At 42.2% G+C, this 23,273-nt stretch overlaps 1 protein-coding gene across 1 annotated transcript; it reads right to left on the reverse strand.

Moving 5' to 3' along the window:
• Positions 1–3,780: 3,780 nt before the first annotated feature.
• Positions 3,781–20,338, reverse strand: LOC119811507 (hepatitis A virus cellular receptor 1 homolog). The gene is made up of 8 exons (XM_038325433.1): positions 20,290–20,338; positions 17,545–17,883; positions 14,568–14,604; positions 14,311–14,432; positions 10,462–10,511; positions 8,591–8,702; positions 7,192–7,228; positions 3,781–3,895 (listed from the first exon to the last, which is right to left on the reverse strand). Exons 1-8 carry the CDS (start codon positions 20,336–20,338, stop codon positions 3,781–3,783), a joined length of 861 nt encoding a protein of 286 aa, XP_038181361.1.
• Positions 20,339–23,273: the final 2,935 nt, after the last annotated feature.

Here is a 23,273-nt window from a genome sequence, read left to right on the forward strand (position 1 = left end):
TAGGCTAAAGGAACTGGTGAACTTGAAAAAAAAAACTGTAAGCAGTTGACAAAATGAAGAAACAATAGTTTTTATTAGTGAAAGTGTATACAGCTAAAGTCAAACAGCTACACCATATCTCAACTTCATTACTCTCAAAATTATGCTCATAGCTCATAGAAGGATGGTTCTGTTGCATCATAAGATATGTGAAGTTTCATAAAGTGTAAATATATAGTCAAGTCAACATGAAGGTGCCATACCATGCTTTTCATCCCAGCTCCTGGGATGTGGAGGCAAAAGGATCTGTGAGATACTGAGGCCAGCCTGGTCAAACATAGGGAGTTCCAGCCAATTTGGGACTACACAGTGAGACCATGTTCTAAAAAAAAAATTAAAAACTAAAGTATATTTGTTAAGCATTGTAATGAACTATTCCACAGTAGATTATAGGTAACAGAATAAATGATATCTTGAAAGTTCAAGATTAAAAGAAAATTCAATAAAATCAACAAGACTGATTTATCTATAGGAATAGTTACAAAATTCATCTTGGATCTTTCTATCAATCCTCTCAATTGATGATTTTTACCTATAGCATAACAAAAACACAGACAGCAACTATATCAAAGGGAAACATGATTATTTTAAAGATGTATCAGACAACATACAAAATAGATTCATGGTTGTAATAATGTGAAAATACTTGACTCGGCTCTAACTCGACATTGGCTATTACTACATCTGCTAGGGCGGGAATGTGCACTCTGGAATGTTTTCCACTGCTCAAAGACTTCTCAGTCACCTCTCATTGCAATGACCCCTGTCCACCAGGGTAAGTGTGGACATGATAACAGAAAACAGACGGAGAAAACAGACATAGAAGTTACCTTATTGTTACTATTGACAGTATTGGAGCCCATGGATAAGACATGTCTTCCACTGAGTCCCACGGACTGTCACAGAATGTCACTAGTCACCATGTTCTTGAGTTCAGGCAAGTTTTGGAAATGCTAGGCGGGACAGCCAGACAGATTTCCAGACCCCTTCATGTCTATCATGCATCTCTAGGAAGACTGAAGAGCAGAGTAGGCATCACAATCAGAGCCCTGCAGCCATAGGCAGGAATCAGGAAGGAGGCAGGAGAGTTCAGGGACTGATGGCCCCCTCTGGTGACCTCATGAATGTAGAACTATCTTGAACAAATCTAGAAAAGCTACAAATCCAGGCTCTCATTGCAAAAGGACTATTTTAATGTGTAGTTGCCTCAAATTTAAGAAAAAGAAAATTAAGAAACATCACTGTATACCAAAGAAACCCTGTCCTGAAAAACCAAAAAGAAACAAAAAACCAGAAGTTTAAGCATAATCTTTTTAGAGCATAATAGGAAAGCCCCATTAGGCAAATCCAGAATGCTACTTCCTGCTATGTGACCTACCCCGCAAAATCCCCAATGAGACACATATTCATTTCCTATAATGTAGATTGAGATCCACCCCTGCTCTCCTATGGACTGAGTGTCTCTAACTGGAGTCAGGGCTTATTCAAACTGAAATAGAAATTGATACACTCCTTTTTTTCCTTTTTTTTTCTTTTTTTTATTAAAAATTTCTGCCTCCTCCCTGTCTCCGATGGAGGGGGGAGGAACTTGACACACTCTTGTAATTCTGCTCTTCTCAACAACCAGACTGACAGTGAATATACCAACACAACAGCCTTTGTTAACTCAGCAAAACCAAATACTTCAATGATTGTGACAAACTGATCCACTAGGATAAATATTTTGTCTTTCTTAAATAAATTTAAAAATAAATGACCTGGAGACAATTAGAAATTTAGAACTCTGAAACCAGTGCTAGTCCCAACTCTGTCTCACCTGGAGTAGGAGTTCTCTCAGGCAGAGCCTGTGTCCTGCTCCCCCTTCCCCTTCATCTCTGCATCGCCTCCTTCCAGCTCCTGATTCAGAGCCCAGTGGTGAGAATAGGAGCACTGGGCACCGAGTCAGCCTGCAGGGGAAACAGCACTGATGACCTCAGTCCCTTGGTCCACTATTTTCTTCCCTGATGTCTGCCTGGTCCATACTCACCATGGTAACCTTTCCTGACATGAAACACCCATCCTTATCCTAAGATCAATCCCATAATAAATGTATCATATTTCCAGAGCTATGAGAAAGCACAACCAACTCTAATGGTGACATTAGGCTCCCTTCTATTTATCTATGAGGGAATTAAAAGCTATATGTTCTCATGATTTTATGCCTTGGGGAGGGAAGGGAAAGAGACATTTCCAACTACAATAAAATAGATAAAACATGATCATGAAATACTTCGAAATTCAGGATGCCCCTCCCCTCACTTTTTTTCTTGAACTTTTCAATTCTAATTCTCTCTTAATGGTATTAATAATCAAGGCAGGAATCTATTTCCTGTACTACTGATGTCTATGTTGACTAAAGGAAACACAGAATTCTAAAATGTTCATGTTTGAGAGAATGTACTTCAATGAGTGAGAGACAGAGGCAACGCTGATACAAGAATTCGGATGGCCATTTGAAATACTTCTGCTGAGAATTCTCTGTTTAGTTCAGTACCCCATCTTTAAAATTTGGTTATTTAGAATTTTACTGTCTAATTTCTTGAGTTCTTTATATATTTTGGAGATCAGTCCTTTGTCTGATGTGGGGTTGGTGAAGATCTTTTCCCATTCAGTAGGCTGCCTTTTTGTCTTATTAACTGTGTCCTTTGCTGCACAGAAGCTTCTCAGTTTCAGGAGGTCCCATTTATTTATTGTTGCTCTTAGTGTCTGTGCTACTGGGGTTATATTCAGGAAGTGGTCCCCTGTGCCCATGCATTGAAGACTACTTCCCACTTTCTCTTCTATCAGGTTCAGTGTGGTCAGATTTATATTGAGGTCTTTAATCCATTTGGACTTGAGTTTCGTGCATGGTGATAGATATGGATATACTTTCATTCTTCTACAGGTTGCCATCCAGTTATGCCAGCACCATTTGTTGAGGAGGCTTTCTTTTTGTGGATTAATATCCGGGTCCTCAATTTGATTCCATTGGTCAATGTCTCTGTTTTTATGCCAATAGCAAGCTGTTTTCATTACTGTAGCTCTGTAATAGAACTTGATGTCAGGGAGACCAACATCAGAGCACTGGACTGAGCTCCCAAGGTCCAGTTGAAGAGTAGAAGGAATGAAAATACGAGCAAAGCGGTCAAGACCATGAAAGGTTCATCCACTGAAAAAGTATACCTGAGCTAATGGGCACTCACCAACTCCAGCTGGACTGGGAAGGAACAAGCATAGGACTAAACTAGTCCCACTGAATGTGGTTGACAGTTATACGGCTAGGGCAGACTGAGGGGCCACTGGCAGTGGCACTGGGATTTATCTCTACTGCATGTGCTGGCTTTTGGGGATCTTATTCTCTTTGGATGTATACCTTGCTCAGCATAGATGTAGTAGGGAGAGCCTTGGACCTTCCATAAGGCAATGCTACTTACCCTCTCTTAGGATTAGAGGGGGGTAGGGTGGGAGGGTGTGTGGAGGGAATGAGAGGAGGGGAGAAAGTAGGAATTTGGATTGGTATTTTTTAAAAAAAAATCTAATAAAAAAGAATTAGGATGGTGTGAACCGTGAGTTTGAGTATTAACAGCGGAGGGTCACCCTCTCCACTGCTGGATGAACGGACACAGAAAATAGCCCTGCAGCTGGAAAGGCTGTTTGCGCTGTCAAATCCAGTTGCTGTCTTTGAAGTCTCAGGTAGAGGGCCCCTCAGAGTGCCACTGGGATTCAATCTGTAGGATAAGGACTATCTTCAATTATGTATACATTGTCTTCAGCTCGGGACCGGAAAACCACTGAGTTTTGCAAAGCTCCAATCTTAGAGAAACGAAATGTTACCAGGCTGCAGAGAAAGAGAGAGAGATGTTGAAGAAAGAAAAAGAGGTTACCTTTCCGGTCTAAGCAGAACTTTCAATCATGATGTAATGCTCAGGACTCCAGGAGCCCCATTCACGAAAACTCTAACCACACAGGACCCTCCTATCCTATTATGTCATAGAAAAGTTTGTTTAATAGATAGCTGAAGAATAGTTTTTTAAAACGAGAGAGAGAGAGAGAGAGAGAGAGAGAGAGAGAGAGAGAGAGAGAGAGAAGTAGCTCATATTGGAATCCTTCAAGATACTAATGTAATAAAACACAAAAGTTGGAGATCAAGACAGAGAGATATCTTGGCATCAAAATGAGGTACCTAAGCAGAATGTTCATTTTGGAACTGGGCTAGATGACTTGTGTGTTTACTTTGCACTGTGATGCTTTAGAAAGACTAAGGAGAGCTTGGTTGCCTGAGTGAGATCCCCAGAGCTCACAGAAAAGGCAGAAGGAAAGAACCAGCTCCATAGTGTTGTCCTCTGACCTCCACAGGTGCCACACATTGCCCCTCTCCACATACATACACATCATGCTCACAGTGATACAAAGTTTCCTTTGTTTAAAAAGAAAGAGTTTTGAAACTTGCATAGCATCTAGCCCTCTCACATTAAGCATGGAGTAGAAAACATGTCAAGTCACAAAGCAGCTGTAGCTGCTGCTCTGGGGCACAATTTCAAGACCACTGTATGCCACACATGTGCAGACACAGCCTTCACACAAGCAGCAGGAACTGCACTGGAAGAAATTTGGGGAGAGCACAGCAGGTCTTTGCCTTCCCCTATCCTGACAGCTGTGGGAGGGGCTTCACTTGGAGAGCTCATTCTATACCCATGATCATCAGGGTGGGCACAGTGTGCTGATATTTGAGCTTCTAGAACTCATGGAGGAGCAAATCAGAGAAGAAAACAGACTAACTCGGGGGTGATGCTTTGACAGTGGGGTTTTGTCATTTGTGACCATTTCTACCACTGAAATGTAGAACCAAAATGAGTGTCTCCAATCGGCCACATAGGAACGAACACCTGTGCTGAGAATTCCAAAGGACAAGAGAGAGCAAGCTCCACTCTGCCTGGACAGTCACAGATGAAGGGAAACAGTGTAGGGTCAGGACACTCGTGAGTCATCTTGATATAGCTGACAGAAAATGTCATGGAAAAATGCCTAGAATCTTTTATGTATTGGTTAGTGGGGTTTTGTGGCTTGCTTTCTTGCTTTTTATTTATATTTTATTTATTTATTTATTCATTCATTCATTTACTTATATTCATTTGGTTGTGACAGGGTCTCACTATATTTCCCTGGCTATTTTGTGACTTCTTCAAAGACTAGACTGACTTGAAATCATAGAGACCCACTTGCTTCTGCCTGCTGTGTTGGTATTAAAGGGGTGAGCCACTACACCTGGCCTTATTTATTTATTTTTAGACAGTGTTGCTAGAAGTCTGGGCTGGAATTAAACTTATAGCCCTCCTGTGTTTACTTACTGAGTGTTGAAGTAACAGGTGTGTGCCCCCTCCCCTGAATTCTCCCCTCTTCTTTATGTCCTGCATTTTTTCCAATATTTTCTTTTAAATTAAAAGTGATTAAAAAGTAACTTAGGGGACTGAAGAGTTGATCAGCAGTTAAGGATGCTCGTTGTACAAACCAAAAAAACCAGAGTTCAGATGTTGCCTTAGGTAACAGGTAGAACATCTCCTGCATGCCTGTAACCCAGCACTGAGGGGGAGAGAGACAGGAGGATCGCTGGGGCTCTGGCTGTTGCCAAAGCAAGCAATGTGAACTACAGGTCCCAGGGGTGCTCTCTATCAAAGGAGAGAGGGAGAGAGAGAGGAGGACACTCACTGCCCTACTCTGGCCTCCATGTATGTGTGCTTGCACACACTCATCCCTGTCCTCCCCATGTCCCTGTCCTGTTTCTGCCCCCCTCTACCTATCCTACCCTTATCTTTCTCTCTCACATTCAAAATAAAAAATGTAAATTAAATGTTTAAAAAAAAGATGCCTTACCAATACAGGAACAAAAATTATGAACTAAAATAATGCTGTGTTTTTCCAACTCTAAGGAATGGTCCCTTTCCATTTTCAGAATCCATTAGATTGTTTTATATTATTTCATTTACCAGTTAGATTTATAAGCATGGGCTGCTGAGGTTGAGGCCAGTGTAGTGTGACCTCATATTTATGAACCTGTTTGTTTTTAATCTATAGGATGAGACTAATTATTGTTCCTACCTTATAGATTTATTACTGTGAAGGGAAGGAGTGACTGATAAGAAGAGCTAACTGTATCAGGAATTCTAATGGACTGGTTCAAGAACCAGTCTATGGCTTGACTCTTATGCTTAACATAGACCCAGGTAAGTCTATGGATGGCAGCCTGAAGGACATGGAGTTCTGGCTGAAATACATAGCCCTGTGTCCAGCCAATCTTTAGCCAACTGAAAAAAATTAGATGGCTATAGACTAGGGCAGATAACACTGGAAAGAATAAAAGAGCCCCAAGTATAGTAAACAAGACAAGAACAGTGAAGCCCGGCAAGGCAGACACCAGTATACTGAGTGGAGGGCACTGATGTGGAGACACTGGCCATACTCAGTTCTGGTGCACGCCCGGCAGACTCAGAAACAACCTTCCTCTAAATCTTATGACCCCTTGCGTCTTCCCCAAACAACTCACCACCTAAGCATGTCATCCCAGCACACTTCCTCAAAAACACCCAAGAGGACTTTTGTACTAGATTACATGATTATATTTTGTCAGTTTATAATAAAATAAATACTCAATGAAAGAAGGCACTGAAGGAAACAAGAGTGGATCAAAGTAACTCCTTCCGTACCAGCTCCAGGAATCAAAGCCTACAATTAATTCAATGCCTACCTATAAGAGATTAGAATCAACAGGTCTTCTGTTTCTGTCGTACCATAAATGCAGGGAAATACAGAATGCAGATAACATCTTTGAGAAATGAGGATAACAAGAAAGGGACTCATTAAAATTTATTTTGGGATCCAACCTACAGAATGGAGGCCAACCATTGTGGAACACACCTCTAATCCCAGAGTGAAAGACTCAGAGGCAGGAGGATTGTGAATTCCAGCCTGGCCTAGCTACATGGCAAGTTCCAGGCTAGTCTGGACTGCATAGTGAACCCTGTCTCAAATCAACCAACCCAGCAATGAATCAATTAGTAAAGAATATTTTAGTACAAAAGAGAGCATATTCCCAAGATTGTTATTCAAAAAGATTCAGCACAATCCATGTCACCTCACCTTAGAGACTGCGACTTCTTTCTCGTACAGATGTACCCTATATTGGGGTGGGAGATGGGAGAAGATGAAGAGAAAATTGCACATGTCATCAGAAACATTCATGACACTTTCTCTTAATCAAGGATGTTGTCTCTATTTTTGATTGAACTGTCCCTGGGTAACTTTGGGTAATTTCTTCCTGTCCCCCACAGGAAGAATTGTCTGCCCATTCACTGTCTGGTGTATTCTTCCACGTGACCTAATGCACTAGAGTGAGAGGGGTAAACTTTTGCTCACTGACACAAACAAAAAGACTCATTTTTTTCCTAATGGACTGCCAGAGAACAAACCAGTAAGGGAAAAATAACTTTGAACTAAGAAAGGGAAGGCACTTGGGGTATTTTACTTAATTTCTATAATTCTCCCTTTTAGACACAATCTGATATTTAGCCCAGGCCAGCCACAGACTTTAAGGATGCTGGTATTATAGTCAGTCACATGCCACTAGAGTCACCTTAAATAATCATTTTGGATGAACAGTTTTTAAATAATTAGAGGGAACCATCTGAAATTTGACAGGCATATCCTTATTCCCCATTTCCTGTGAAATAGGCTAGGCTCATTCATGGTGTTTTGTAAAGTCTGTGGCTGAAGTTCATCCACAGAGAATGGACTGCATGGAGAGAAACACTGTGTACAGTTACACAGCTCATGGAAAGGGCCATGTGGACCTGGGTGCCACCTTCCAATAGTCTGTCCCAGCATTGGTCAGGGGGCTGTCCCTTCCATTAGTCTGTCCCTTTCTACTAAATATATTCCAGAACATTCAACAGTATCATTATGGGAAACAAAGAAATCCCAAGAGTGGAACAGGAGAGAACATATCAAAGGTGTTTTAGTGATCTAAAAAAATCTCAAACCTATCAGAAATTTCTTGTGCCGTATATTTAATTTTTTAATGGAGACTATAATGATTCCATTTTGATAGCAATGACTGAAAGACAAAGGACAGGGTTAGGAACAAGAGTGTTGCCAAGCACTGCAGCCTATTCCTGTGAGCCCAGCACTGGGATGTGGCTCCAGGCCAGAGGATCTGGAGCTGGGGGTCATCCTCAGCTACCTAGTAAGGCTAGCACCCATATGGAGTACATGAGATCAAGTTTTACAGAATAGGAATCTTTGGAGACACAGTAGCAATGGTTCAAGGTCACTGAGCAGAGCACCCACCAAGCATCAGAAATCAGCCACAGAGCTTTCTGCATCCTAACTCATCTCTTGGGGAGGAGAGGGTTTGACATGAGAGCCTTAGATCTGGAGATACACAGGCCATGTGAACTCAAAGCCCCCATGGCATGTGCAGGTGCTTAAAGACAGAGAGCCCTGGCTCTCCTTCCTTGGGGACAGCTGTGACATGACTTACTGGTGATAGCCACAGTGCACACAAGCAGGAGCAACAGCAGGGCAGCGATGAGGATGCTGATATAGAAGCCACTAGTCATGTTCTTCTGTGCCTTCCCTGAAGGGATCATGTCCTAAGGAAACAATAAATAAAATAACAGTACAAATAAATAAACAGCATAAACACAGTAGACACCAAGTGAGAGGAAAAGAAAGCACATGCTCGACATTAACCTAGACTCTAGGTTCTAGAGATTCATCTTTGCTTGCCTGTGACTAGTCTGGAATATGCAGGAAGACCCTGAGGTGGTAACGGGCAGTGGAACTCCGAGACAGTGTAAAATCAGTGTCTTTGGTGATGATGGAAACTATGGTGGTCTATGTTGCTCGAGGTGATTACCTGGGTAGAAGCCTCAGCAAAATTCTAATAATGTACTTAATGTGGGTTCATACATCATGTATATGATTATGTCTGCCTTAATAGTCAAAAGGTATTTTCTAAATGTATCATCTTATGGTATAAAAAAGTAGATCATTTCTAAGTTAACTTGCTCTCAGTGTGTTCAGCTCTTAGTCTGGTCCTTCATCACAGACCCTACTTGTCTTGTAAATGCAACTCAAGATTTCATACAAATAATAGCAAATGATCAGCATGGAAGTATATACACACAGACAGACTTGGCAGGTTATATTAAAGTTTTTAGGAATATATTTATGTATTAAATATGAATATATATAATATGTAGTACATAGCATATACAGTTGATAGTTATATGTATGATAATTACATATATTACTATATTACATATAATGTACAATGATAGATAACATATTTTACATATAAGTTAATATTATATATATATTAAAAATTAAAGAAACAGATCATGAATTATAAAGAAAGCAAGAAGAGGGTATATGGAAGGGTTTGGAGGGGGCTGAGAAAAAAGAAAACAATACAACTATATCCAATAACTTTCTAAAAATAGTAGAAAGACTCTGTTCATGGCTGTAGCCTGATTACTACTGTATGATCAGATAGAAATGCAGAATCTCCCTACTGCCCTGGGCCTTTAATAGGACAGAAAATTAGGTAGGCAGAGTAGACAGAACAGAATTGTGGGAGAAAGAAAGCAGAGTCAGGCAGACGCCCCGGTCAGTCGCCATGCTTCTCCTCTCCGAGACAGATGCAAGTTAAGATCTCTCCTGGTAAGCCACCACTTCGTAGTGCTACACAGATTACTAAATATGGGTTAAAGCAAGATTTGAGAATTAGCTAATAAGAGACTGCAACTAATGGGCCAGGCAGTGTTTAAAAGAATACAGTTTGTATGTTGTTATTTTGAGGCATAAGCTAGCCAGGCGGCTGGGAGCCGGGCCCGCAGCTCCATCTACAACAGGTTAGTATACAGAAACTCCGGGAAGAATCATGCAAAATTTAGAATGTCTAAGGACTTAATAGCTTATGTGGAGGTTTGTGTATGGAAAAAAAAATCACTAGTGGGCTCTACAGAGAATGGTCAATGGGCAGAAAAGCAATATAGGGGCAGTAAATGAAATCTTGAATTTAAACATCCTATGTAAGAACCATATTCTTTTTAATTTCTTTATTTTTATACATTTATATGTTCATTCTTCTACAGATTTGAGGCACCATCTCACTATTTAGCCCAAGTTGCCTAATGGTCCAGGCTGGCTTCAAACTTCTGATATCATTAATTAACTTCCTGAATCCTAAGACTAAGGAAGAAGCCAGTATATCTGATTCATGACTTTTTTTCATTTTTAATGCAACTATCTGTAAACCAATTTTATAGACAAAATCTTTAAGTACAAATTGTTTCCCAAAAAACCATAAACGCAAATACAGCTAATAAATTGGAGGAATATGCTTACAGTGTAATTATTCCAAGAGTCGTCTGAGGCTGTCACAGTGTTATTCCAATCTGTTCAACAAGAGAGAAAATTAATTATAAATAAAATAATTTAGATGTTTTTACTATATTTGTAAATATTACCTACAAGGCCAATGTGTCTTATTCATGTAAGGGTGTGATTTAGTATGGCAGGAGATTCACTAGACAACAAATTTTGAACATTTAGGTGTTTGAAGTGTACTTAAAATGTATATTTTATATAACAAGGAATCTATTATTTTCATTGTTTCTATATGTGTATGTATGAAACACAGTGTCCTCTTTCCGCTGATATCTGGCATATATAAGGCTTGTAACATCCTGACAAGGAGCCCCTTAATTACATTTTACAGATGTTGAAGAAGACATCAGATGACAATATATTTCAGATTTTAGCAAATGACAGACATCTCTGCTGTCGGTGTATACACAGTGTCCACACAATGAGTGGAAACAATACCCATCTATGGGAGTCCCCAACAATGGCCAAAGCTGACATTGCCAAGCACGAATAAAGTTGAATGACTCATAGCCCTCTCCTCATACTCAGTTTACTGTGTTTACATTTTACTCTCTGTGAGAGCCCTGACAAGGAGCCAAAGACAATGACTAGGTGTAGGTAGCATCTACAATCTGGGCTCTGTTTATGAGCTAAACCCTTAAGTAAGACCTTCTAGAAATAAGAGGAAGTGATTCAGTAAGGTGAAGCTGAATCAGAGAAAACTTGAACTCAATACTGACCATATTCATTAGCAAAGTGACCTCATAATCAAGGTGCTGCAATAAGCAGTTAGGAATGCATGCATGGGCACTCAACATGGGCAATGTTATTATTGTTATGTGATGGAAGGAGCAGGGAGCAGGAGCGTGAACACTGAGGAGTTCACTTTAGAAATATCGTACTGCCTGTGTAATGAGGATCATTCAACAACTTCTCCCAAGAACTGTGCCTAGAATAGGGGACAAATGGAAAGGTGTGTGTCTCCAAAGGGAATTAAAGACTTTCCCCAATCTACCAGTGACATAAATTACCATGAACTAATGAAATGGGATGGTATGTAAGGTTCTTGGCAGGCGCAGCTATCAAAGGCAGGTAGTGGCCCATGTGATGCCCAAATCCCTTTCAATCCTATTATTTCTTGCTTTTGCAGAATGTTCACCAAGGGAGAGATTCCATGAGTAAGGACTCGCCAAGGAGCCTCACATTACAAGGCCAAAATGCCAGAAGTCTCAGGGAAACCAGAGACCCAGATGCTTCGTTCCCTGCTCCACTCTGCAAAGCTCTCCTCTAACTAGGGTTAGGTGATATGGCATTACAGAACCTGAACCCCCTCCATCCTTCTTCTTCACACCTGGGAACAGTGGCAGATAGTGGCTCCCGCTGCCTTGTGTTTGGATCTAGTTTTTTGTTTTTCTGCCTGGAAACAATTCACACTAAGGATTTCCCTCTCAACATCCAAAGGTCACCATTACCTAATCCTTCCTGGTTCTGTGGGTAAAATTGTGGCTTTAAATTAACTAGAGTCCAGGAAAGCCTAGGAAAAGGTCAGCCACATAGATGAGGAGACCACAGAGAAGCAGCTTCTGAGAATATTGAGTCACTCACACTTGAAAGCATACACACACACACACACACACACACACACACACACACACACACACAACCACCCAGAGTCCTGCAGGACTGGCCCTGTTAGGAGGTACCTCAAGGACACATAAGCCAGCTCTGCACCACAAAGGGCAGCATGTGGCAGTCTCAACTGACTACTGTTGATAACGCCACAGCTGATCAAGTAACAGATGCTAATACAGTTTTAAGGAGAAGTATAGGACCCAACCAGAGTGTAGACAGTGGGACAGAGTGTACCAAGAATCAGAGTCTCAGCGCTGCAAGCCTATTTGGTGCTGCTGTTCGTATACTCAACCCACCTTAGTCCATTTGGGTTGTTACTCCAAAATTGCTTAGAATGAGTACGTTATAAACAAAAGAAATGCATTGGTCATAGTTTTAAAAGAAGTCCCAGATCCAAACACAAGCTGACTGGGTAGCTGCTGAGGGCTCCTTTGTTCAGAGATGATACATCTTGTGTGTCCCAAGGGAGGAAGGGGAAAACCAGCTCCACCAGTCCTCTCACAATGGATCTAACACTGTGCACGAACATCTTACTTTTTTATATCCTAATCACCTTCCAGATGACCTCAGCACTTAATCTACTGCATTGAGGATTACACATTATCAAAGGAAGTTATGAGGACACATTCAGATGACACTGCAACCTCACATTTCCCTTGTGAACCTAAAACTGACAAGGCAGGAGAGGAGACTCTTTGCTATACACATCCTCATCTTACAGTAGCCAGAGTATTTGCCTTCTCCCTAGACTGGGCTTTCAACCCTCACCTGCAATTCTTTAGGAAACAAAATCAACAACAACAAACCCCTAAGACTGCACTAAAACACCCCCAAAAGGTCATATGGATTCACGAACCAACACTTCTCTTCTATCTCAGTTTTCACCAAAATCAATAGCCTATCCATGTTCTCCAGACTCAGCTCATGAGCCCATCCCCTGATGCAGGCAGAAACTAAGTCTTGAAAAGTTCTGCCAACCCTGAGAGACCCTTGCAGTTCTTCAGTGTGTGCAGCTGTCTGGAACCAAGGTGTTTTCTCACAAATCCTATGCTCCCCTGCCTAGTTATAGCCTAGAGGTCTTTGCACACTTGGTGAGAGCCCCAGTCCTTCAGGGTCCTCCTGCTTGAAAGTACTTGAAGGCCAGCAAGAGGAGAGGGAAATCTATACCTCCCATCATATTACCCTAACAATAAAAACAAAAAGCTCTGTGGCTTCTCTTTGCAGAATCCAGCCCTACCCCGGGAAATGCACTGATTTTAGGAAGTTTTGGGAATCCCTCTAAGAGCTCTCTTTTCACTCCTAGATAATAGTGTGAACCTATGCTTGCCTTCAGGATGACAATTTGAAGCATGAACTATATGGCTTCTCTCTAAAATTTGAGCATGTTAAATCATGTCCTAAAATATTGAATTTGATATGTGTTTTTTTTTTATCCCTAAAAGGACATATGATGGACTTTTCATGTTACATGAATAAACTGAGAGATCCTTAAGAAAAACTTTGCAAGGCATCCATTGCTCTTTAAAAGGGTGGTGCACGATGTCTTTCCAGTGAGGATGTGGAAACAGTACACAAACCCTCCAAACATCCCTGTTCATGGCCTGGGAGTCAGAAGAACCAGCTTCCAACTCAAGGGACCAGGGACAGAGTCTGAGCCACTCTCTCTGTCTTCATGACTTCCACCATGAACTTTCAGTTCCTGTCACTATAAAAGAGGGACAGACAGATCACTGCTATATAGGACATAACTGTCAGAGAATTAAGCACTGCTTCATGGAGCATGGTACATGCTGCCTGATGATCAGGAAATGCAAGATGTCAGCTTCCCTGGATGGCCCAGTTTCAGGATGGATGTCAAGAGTCTCCCTACCCTGACTCTAATTCTCAGTTAGTCCTTAGATTTTCAGCACAAAGTCATGTTCAACTGATCCAGATTCCATTAGCTTTGCTAGATCAATGATCCACCTCGGTCTGGCTACTAGTGAATCCTGGGGAACAGAGAGCTGGTGTCCTCCATCTTACTCAGCAGAGGGTGAATGAAACTTAAGACTAGAAAATTACAGATTTTGTGAAGCTGTTGTTGGGACACAGCTAAGAACTCTTCACCTCTATTATACTTATGTCTTGACTCAGTGTCTTGTGTCCCACAGACGCTTATAAGAAGGACTCTGGGTCCTGAACCACATTGGGATTTACCTGGTGTGTGAGTCTGCGTGTGCGCTGGTGTTGTAGGAGCAGAGGTGGAGACTCTGGGTGATGCTGGTACACGTGTGGGTCCTGTTGACAGCGTCGTGGGTCTTTCTGTAGTTGTGGGTCTCCCTGTAGTTGTGGGTCTCCCTGTAGTTGTGGGTCCTGTTGACAGAGTCGCGGGTCTTTCTGTAGTTGTGGGTCTTCCTGAAGTCGTGGGTCTTCCTGTAGTCGTGGGTCCTGTTGACAGAGTCGTGGGTCTTCCTGTAGTCGTGGGTCGTGTTGGAGGACTCGTGGGAATTTCTGGATTCAGAGATCAAGATGAAACAAGGAAGAGTCAACAAGAAGAGAGAAGAGCTTATGTTGTAGCTGTAGCACCAGTGAGAGGCTTTTCCCCACCAAGGCTCCTCCTCTAAACACACATCCTTGTCACTGACCCACTAGGACAGGGTAGAGTAGGGCAATAGAGACGACTCCCCAATAGGAGACAGCTGCACCGACAACACGGAGATGAGAACAGAGCCCAGGTTGCTAAGGACACTTTATAAATGACAGAGCTGTCAGGTCCTAAGATCTCTAAGCATCTCTGTGAGACGGAGAGGGTTGGGGGACTGGGACTTCTCTCAGTGATGACTGACTTCACCCCCAGTTCCAAGGCCCAGCATGTTCCCTTCAGTCAGTCCTGAGAGGACACAGCATACAGCCCTGCATCTTAGCACACACACCCCACACGAATCCAAACATAAATGGGATTTTCACATTTGGGTAGAGAGTGGACATTGTCTTCTATGGTTTCTTACAATCTAACAGAGACAAGGTGAATACCCCTTGTCCAAAACTGCTTGGTACCCAGAGTTTAAGAATTTAAGTCTTCCTTAACAATTTGGAATATTTGTATATAAATAATACCTTATGTGTCAGGTTCAGGTGTAAACATGGATTGATGTAGCAATTTTTAACTACACATTACATATATACCTTAAAAGGTAACTTTATAAACTGTTGATAATTCTGCACGTGATAGTTTCATGGCATTGAATTATTCAGGTGTATTACCAAGTCCATGCTCAAAAGGGTCCAGATTTTAGAGCATTGTAGACTTTTGATGTTTGGATTAGGCAGGTTCAACATACAGTTCACAAATCAACAGCATATGAAGTGCTGTAAGCCCCCAATCAGCTACTGATGATATTCTCAGTGTGCAGGGTTCTAAGATAGGAACTAAGGTAAAGTGGTCCTGGAATCACACAGCAGACAGGACTCAAACTGTCTGTGTCAGCAGACATGTAATCCCTGTAAGTTATTTCCTTCGATCCTAACACTGCTAACTACAAAACAAGACCTCAACAATGAGGAATAGTTGCTTTGAAAACTCTTCTTTATGTGGGATACTCTTCTAATTCCTCAATCCACTGTGTGTTTATCTTTAAATAAAGAAAAACCTATAGTGTTCCTACAAAGGGTAGGGAGATGGATGTGGAGCATCCCCCTTAAATTCAATACATTTATTTATTCATTTATTTGTGTGTTGGTCGGATGTCACAAATGTGGATGTCAGGGGATAACTCTGCAGTCTATTCTCTCTTTCCACCATGTGGGCCCAGGAACTGAATTCAGGTCACCAAGCTTAGCCCTGGGCACCTTTCCCCACTGAGCCAGCTCACAGGCTGCTCTGTGAGGAGGATGCTGTCTGCCCTGCCATTCCAGTAATGGCAGCTATCTCTAGTCTCCCTCCCACACTCCTGCTCTTAATGAAGCTCCTCTCCAGGTTGCAAAGAGAAGAGAAGGCCCTCCTTCCCTGGAAGCTTCTTCATACCCCATCAAGGGATGGACCTCACAAATTGTATGGTTTCTGTCTAATGCTCTCCCTCCCAGCTGGAGGGCTGATCTCGGCCTTGAGGCCTCCTCGTTCTAACAAAGCTCATTGGACGGAATTGTGTGTCTGCATCCTTTCTGGACTAACCGCTGTTGCTCATGCTATTACACTGCCGAGTGACCATGAACAGATACTGGAGGGAACACTCTGCTATCAGGACATTTCCATTGGTCAAACAACACATTGTGTGATATGATGTGATGTGATTTCAAAGGCCCAAGCCAGGGCAGACAGGGAACATAACTCTCCACCTATACACGTGGCCTGTGTAGGGCCCAGGGTTTGGCCACTGACAGGATCAATAGAGACCAGCCAGAAAGTAGGCCCGAGTTGCCATTTACTATAAGACAACATCTGTCTCCAGGAAAGACCGCAAACTGAGACCATCTAGGCACCACCCAGGAACATCCAAAGGGATGTTCTAACATCCCAAAGGAAATACCTAAACTTCCATCCATTGTGGATGAGATCTCCAAAGGTACCTTAGGCTAACACACACCCATCCCCTTTCACCAAGACACCCCTAGACAAATGTCAGCCAGCGAGGGGTCCTGAATCTTATAAACCCCCCACCCCAACCTCTGCCACAATAAAACTCCCACCCCAACTGAGCTCCAGCTTCCCATTCTTGTACAGCTATGTTGGACACGCAGAGGGTCCAAGATTGAGCTTGAATTAAGGCTCTTTGCTTTTGCATGTGGATTCGGATTCCTTGGTGGTCTTTGGGGGACTCCACAAACTGTCCATAGCAGTCCGTGCTCAGCAAGGTCAGCTGATCTTGTGGAAGCCAGCTCATCAGTTCAGCAGCTCCCTGCATGGCCTGCTTTTCAGGTTAGAGCCTTAGTGCTTTTATTGTTTGGGGGATGGGTGATTTAATGTTCTAAGATATAACAACAGAAAAGAAGCAATTCTTAAAATCACATACTTCCAGCTTAAAGCTCCCCACTGTGTTTCAGGATGGAGAATGAATGCAGTTTCATGGACCAACAAGACTTTCCTAAGTACAGTTAGGAAGTGAATCCAGATTTAGTTCATGGTCTTGAATTAAGATTCATTTTAGGACTTCATCTAAGCAAATAAAGCTGTTCAGTGCCTCTAAAGAGAATATTTACGGCTGGGTTTGAGGGCACATGCCTGTGTTCTCAACACTGGAGTCAGAGGCAGGAGGAGCAGGAGAGTATGGCCATCAAAGAATAGCCTGAGATGCAGGAGAGCTTGTCTTTACACAACTCAAAAGCAAGCGTTTATAATCAAACATGTTCATAAGAACTTTGTGTTTCCTTATTCTAGGAAGAGAACAAATTATTAGCAAACAAGGGACACAGCTTACTGACAAGAACTAAGGAAAGGAAACAAAGAAAGCTTACCTGGTTTGATTTCCAATGAAAAGGTCACTTTTTGATCATTGAACCATCCACGAACCTCCACGCGACAACAATACAGACCACTGTCACTCTCGACAGCATTCTCTATTGTCAAGGACACGTTTCCTCCCGAAATATTCCCCTTTAGCTGGTATCTACTGCTCCTCTGATAGGTGACGCGATATCCATTGGTCCAGATAAGTGTGTTCGCACAACGAGAAGACGGGCATGCCCCCTGGCCCCAGCATGTGGTAAAGATCCCACCACGTGTTGAGTAAGTACACGGCAGTGTGACAGGGCGACCCACCACCCCCTTCACTGCTACATTAGAATCCACAGCACCTGTGATATAAAGAAGGGGGGGAAAGGGGAAGAAATGGAGAGTTAATGCCCAACATTTTCCCAAAATGTTGCTGTTGTTCTTAGGAAAAATTATGGGGAGGGTGGGCTGCAGTCCTTCTTTTTTTATTGTTTTGTTTCACTATTTTATTGGTTTGGTTTGATTTTTTTGTGGGTAGGCATGAAAGGGAATGACAACTTAATTTTTGTGGTTGTTATCCTTTGGTTTTCTGAGCCAGGATCTCACTTTGTTGCCTTGGCTGCCCTGGAACTTGCTGCATGAACCGGGCTGACTTCAAACTCCCAGAGCTCCTCTGCCTCTACCTCCCCAATCCTATGATTAAATATCCAGCTTTACTGTTTGAACTTGAAGACTGTAAACATTTTCCTGTTAGCATATTCTTCCTCAGTGTGATCACTTAGTGGATACATTTGTGAGCAAAACGACTTATCTGTGGCATGATATTCGCTCATTATTTTTTCTTCTTCAGAGTGTGCGTGTTTCTTTTGGAGACAGGGTCTTGCTCTATGCCTCATGCTGGCTGAAAACTTACAATCCTCCCATCTCTGCCTCCTGAGTCTGGGGTACTTAGCATGCGCCACTGAGACCAGCTCAAATGTTTCATTTTTGAACATTTTTAAACTTTATTTCAGTAAATAAAATGGGTAATGCTTATAAACCCAGAACTCAATAGTAAATGCAAAACTCCCTTGTATACCCAGAACTCATTTGTATTCCCAGAACTTACTGTGTACCCAAAACTCACTTGTAGTACCAGAACTTGGGAGATAGAGGGAGTAAGATGAGGAATTCAAGGACAACTTCAGCTAATAATCAATTCAATACAGGCCTAGATTTTGGAGATCCTCTCTCAAACCCTCTCTCAGACCCTCTTCTTCCTCCATACTGCTAAGACAACAAAATCACTAAATCTCCCCGACTTCTAATCAAAGAGCAGAGCCAGGGCTTTAGAACAGCAATGTTGGCTTCAATCAGAACTTTAGTAACTTCAAAATCAATATTCAGAAAGGGTTTTAGAAAACCACCTGGAGAGCCAAGCAGTGGTGGCGCACACCTTTAATCCCAGCACTCAGGAAGCGGAGACAAGTGGATCTCTGTGAGTTCAAGAGCTGGAGACCAGCCTGGCCTACAGAGCGAGTTCCAGGACTGGCTCCATAGCCAAGGAGAAACCCATTCTCAAACAAACAAACAAACAAACAACAAAAAAAGGAAAACCACCCAGGAGAGACAGAACATTATTCTGAACTTTATGATTAGCCCTTCACAAAAAACAAAACCAAAAGCTAATCAAAGACAAAGGTCCTTTCTTATAAGTTGATGACATTCTAGAACTTGAGGAAAACCCACTTATAAAGTAAGACCACACAGCTGAAGAATATGCATATGCAACCAATAACTTAAAGATGCAATTTTAAAAACTGAAATAATTACATATAATTTTTGTGGGATGATGGAATAGAATTCCCAATACTAACAGCTTCAAAGGTTGCCTTTAAAGCAACTCTGAGGGCTGAGGATGGAGTTCCATGATACAGTGCTTGGGCTAGCTCATGCTAGCCCCTGTGTTGGATCGCAGCACTGGAAACAAACAAGTAAGCCAACGAAAGCACAAAACAATGAACTATAATACTATCTAACTAATCACTTATCGGCAGGCCTAGGATGAGAGTCTGGAACATGATCCACATAGTCCTAATTGTATAAAATGAGTGTATTCCTTCCTGGGGCAGACATTCCTTGATTTGTCAAATACCATGTTTAGAATCACAAACAAAATAAATGCTTTTTTTACTAAGTCATAGAAATATATTTCTCACCAGTAATCTCAGCTCTTAGGAGAATCTCAGATCTAGAGACAGGAGGATCAGAAGTTTGAGGTGATCCTCAGCTAGCTATGGAGTCGGAGGCTAGCCTGGACTAATTTAGAGCCTGCCTCAAAGACAATTATGGTGGTCCTTCTTTTCCCCCTTCCATAGAAAGCTTTGAATTAGAACATTTTTAAGATAAATAATTGAAAACGGTTTAAACAAGCAAAAATGCACAAAGAAATGGAAAGGCTGTTTTTGATTAGCCATCCTGCATGGAAAACACTGTTTCTGATTTTTTTTTATTAACTATTGACTATCACATGCATGCATGTGCACTTAGGCCATACTTGTGTATCACATGCATGCATATATTATTGCCCCTTGCTTGGCATGTTCTTGGGGATCATGTTTATTTAGCCACAAGTTTTGAAATTTATACAGGTGAAGCAAGTTCTTTGGAGCTATAATTTTCTGGGTCTCTGCTCACTGCATAACCCATGATCAAAAAAGCCCAAGGATTGTCATCTCTTCTGTCACCTCTCACCTCCTCAGCCTCCCCCAGCTCATCCACTCACTTACCTGGGAGAAGAAGTATGAGGCCAGAAATGAAGACTTGAGGATGCATCATGGTGCTGACCTGGAGGACAAGGAGAAGATGCTCTGGTTGCTGTGGCACTCAGCACGCTGTGCCCAGGCAGGTCTGCATTCTGACTGTGACTCACACAGGCCTCTCTGCCACGGACCCCTGTCCTCCCCAACACCCTCTTCTTTCCTGGTTCTTCCTCACATACAGCCAGCAATCTCACTTCTGGTCATGACATAAATAAGGTAGCAAACGGGAAACTGGAGGCAGAGACAAGAGTGTGTTCTCTCGGTAGAACTCTGAGCAGAGGCCAGCCCTCTAATGGCAAAGACGTACTTGCCCTCAGTGGACACAGAGCTGTTTCTGCCCAGTAGATATAGGAGCTGGTCCCTGAATCTCAACCACCTTAATCATAAGCAAGATGTCCTGAGCCAGAATGCTGGTGCACATGGTATCTGAGACCACATTTTTCTGAGGAATGTCTAGAGACACCCAGAAAAACACTGGGTGCAGACCAAAACCTTCCATTCACAGAGCCCCTCCATGCCTAGATTTCCTCCTAGGTAAAATAGCACTAATGTTTGCTCAGCTTTTGGAGAATCTGCTGTTGAAGAAGACAATGGGTTACTTACTCACAGGCAACAAATCCTCATGGAACTCCTTAGGCAACTACTTTTAAACCCAGTTATGGAAGATGTTACGTGTATTCAGATTTCAATATCCGGATTTAAACGTTTGCCTCTTAATTGGTAAACCATAAAAACATGAGTAAGCCTGCCTGGTACTTCATTAACTCTACTTCTAGTCAGAAGAATCCATGACTTCCTCTCAGAGTGGAAACTGTGTCCTGTTACCAGTCTTCAAGATGGTAATAGCTTTCACGAATCTTCCATGAGCTCAGAAAGTCAGGCCTGGGGCCCTGCACTATTACATTAACAGCCCCTGTTCTTAGAAGAGATCAGAAAACTAAGGCTGCAAACTGGTGGCCAAACAATGATCGTAATGGACATCTCAAACATCTTATGTTTTATTGCAAGATAACTCCAGAACATATAAAACCAACATGAGGCACAACTATCTTACTTTTTTTTTATCATGGTTCCAACCATCCTGTCCCTTTACAGTTCTATTGAGGAAGGGTGGTGAATTCGGGCATTCACTATCTCACACAGCTGGCTACCCTTCTTGACACAAACTGTCACTGAGCCATCTCACAGGGTGTCCTATGGCCTACTTGCTCATAAAATGAAGGGACAAACTGTGATGTGAATAGCTTTCCAGGTTCCCAAAGGAAACCTTCTCCACATTCTGAATTCGATGAGTAGCTAGGTGAGTTCTACAATAGAGTAAGTACCTTGCTGATGGCTGGAAATCCTTTTATTTTCTGTCTTTATATGCTTGAGGAGAACATACTAGAGGCCACCAAATTTTGAACTGTAGTTCACTGTAAAAGCCACACCTGTGAAGATCCTGCAGGGAGACTTTGGAAGGATGGGAAGTTGTAATTCAAGAGCCTTAATAGCATAAATTCTCTCTGTCCTCCCTCCAGTGACCATTTACTACCAACCCCTGCATCTCTGCTAACATCCTTGTGACAATCAGGAACAACTTCTGGAATGTATGGTTACATTTTCACACAGTCAGCTTCCACCAACCCCATAGCTAAGAATTATAGAACACCAGAAATCTAGGAAAGAGATTCCTGGGTTCTGTTGTGTCCCATCTGCCTGATGTTCCCACCAGAATCCTTGGTAAATGCATCAATTTATGACTTCCTTTTGTCCTGGGACTATAAACATTCATGTAACCCCTCCACAGTGGAGCATGAAATTCATGGTAAAATAATCTATGCCTCGCTCACTAAAAATTGGATCCCAATAATCCCTATTTCCTTTGGAATAAAAGCAGCATTTTTCTAATTCACTAAAGATTACATCTAAATAGTCCTTGTATCAGGCAGTGCATACACATTCCAGGGGACACACATAGTCAGAGGTCAGATATGGGTAGCTGGTTCTCTCCTTCTAAATGCAGGTCATGGGAGTTGAACTCAGGATTGGTGACCAGCACTTTTATCTACTGAGACATCCCCTGTGCTCAAGGGCAGCATTTGGCACTGTCAAAAGCTAGGAGAACCAATGCTAAAGTGGCTCACACAGAATTAAACCATGCTTCCTTCATTCAAAAGGCAAAGTGTTATAATGCTAGATTTCCTATAACCTAGGACCAGACCAAATCCCAATGTCCATAAGAAGGATTTTCGAAAAGATTTTTATGTCAATGCAATTACCATTAATCAACTAAGGATAGGGGAGTATGATTCAGCAGTAGGGATGTAAAGTATCTAGAATTGTGCAAGCAACCGACCACGGGAAAGTGAGCAACCAACAAATAAATTCACAAACAATGAGACAGCTGTAAATGTGTAATCAGACCATGTCACCCCCCCCCCCCCCCGACAGCCCTACCTCAGCTCTCTCAAGGAGCAGGAAACCCAATTCTTTAACCAGAGTTGTTGCAAATGTCCTGATTATCTAGTCCTTGTCTATCCAGTCCCTGATGATCTAGTCCCTGCCTAAGGGTCAGTTTTGCTTCCCTGACCTCGTGTCCCACAGTCACATGGACTTTCTTTCTAATTCATCTCCTAAGGTTTTGTCTAGGTGATGTTCTGCCTTGGCTCTTCTTTTGCCCCACAATTTTCACTTTTTCTTCCCTCCTTCTAAACCCTGCTTAAAAGCCTGTCTGGATCATTTCCCGTGAACCACGTGATTTCCCGTGAACCACGTGATTCCACGTGAGCCAGTCTGAAGCAGCCATCCATTCCCTCTCAAATCTGAGCTGCTTATGGCTATCACGTTCCTGTTTCTCTGAATATCCATGGGTGTAGGTGTGATAACATGGTCTCTGTATCTTTTCCCTCCTGGCCAGTCCTGCCAAGTAGAATCTTTGTTATTGTTTTCTTTTAGTTTTAGCAGAGCTG

Source organism: Arvicola amphibius, chromosome 4, assembly GCF_903992535.2.
Source record: "Arvicola amphibius chromosome 4, mArvAmp1.2, whole genome shotgun sequence".
Lineage (NCBI taxonomy): Eukaryota > Metazoa > Chordata > Mammalia > Rodentia > Cricetidae > Arvicola > Arvicola amphibius.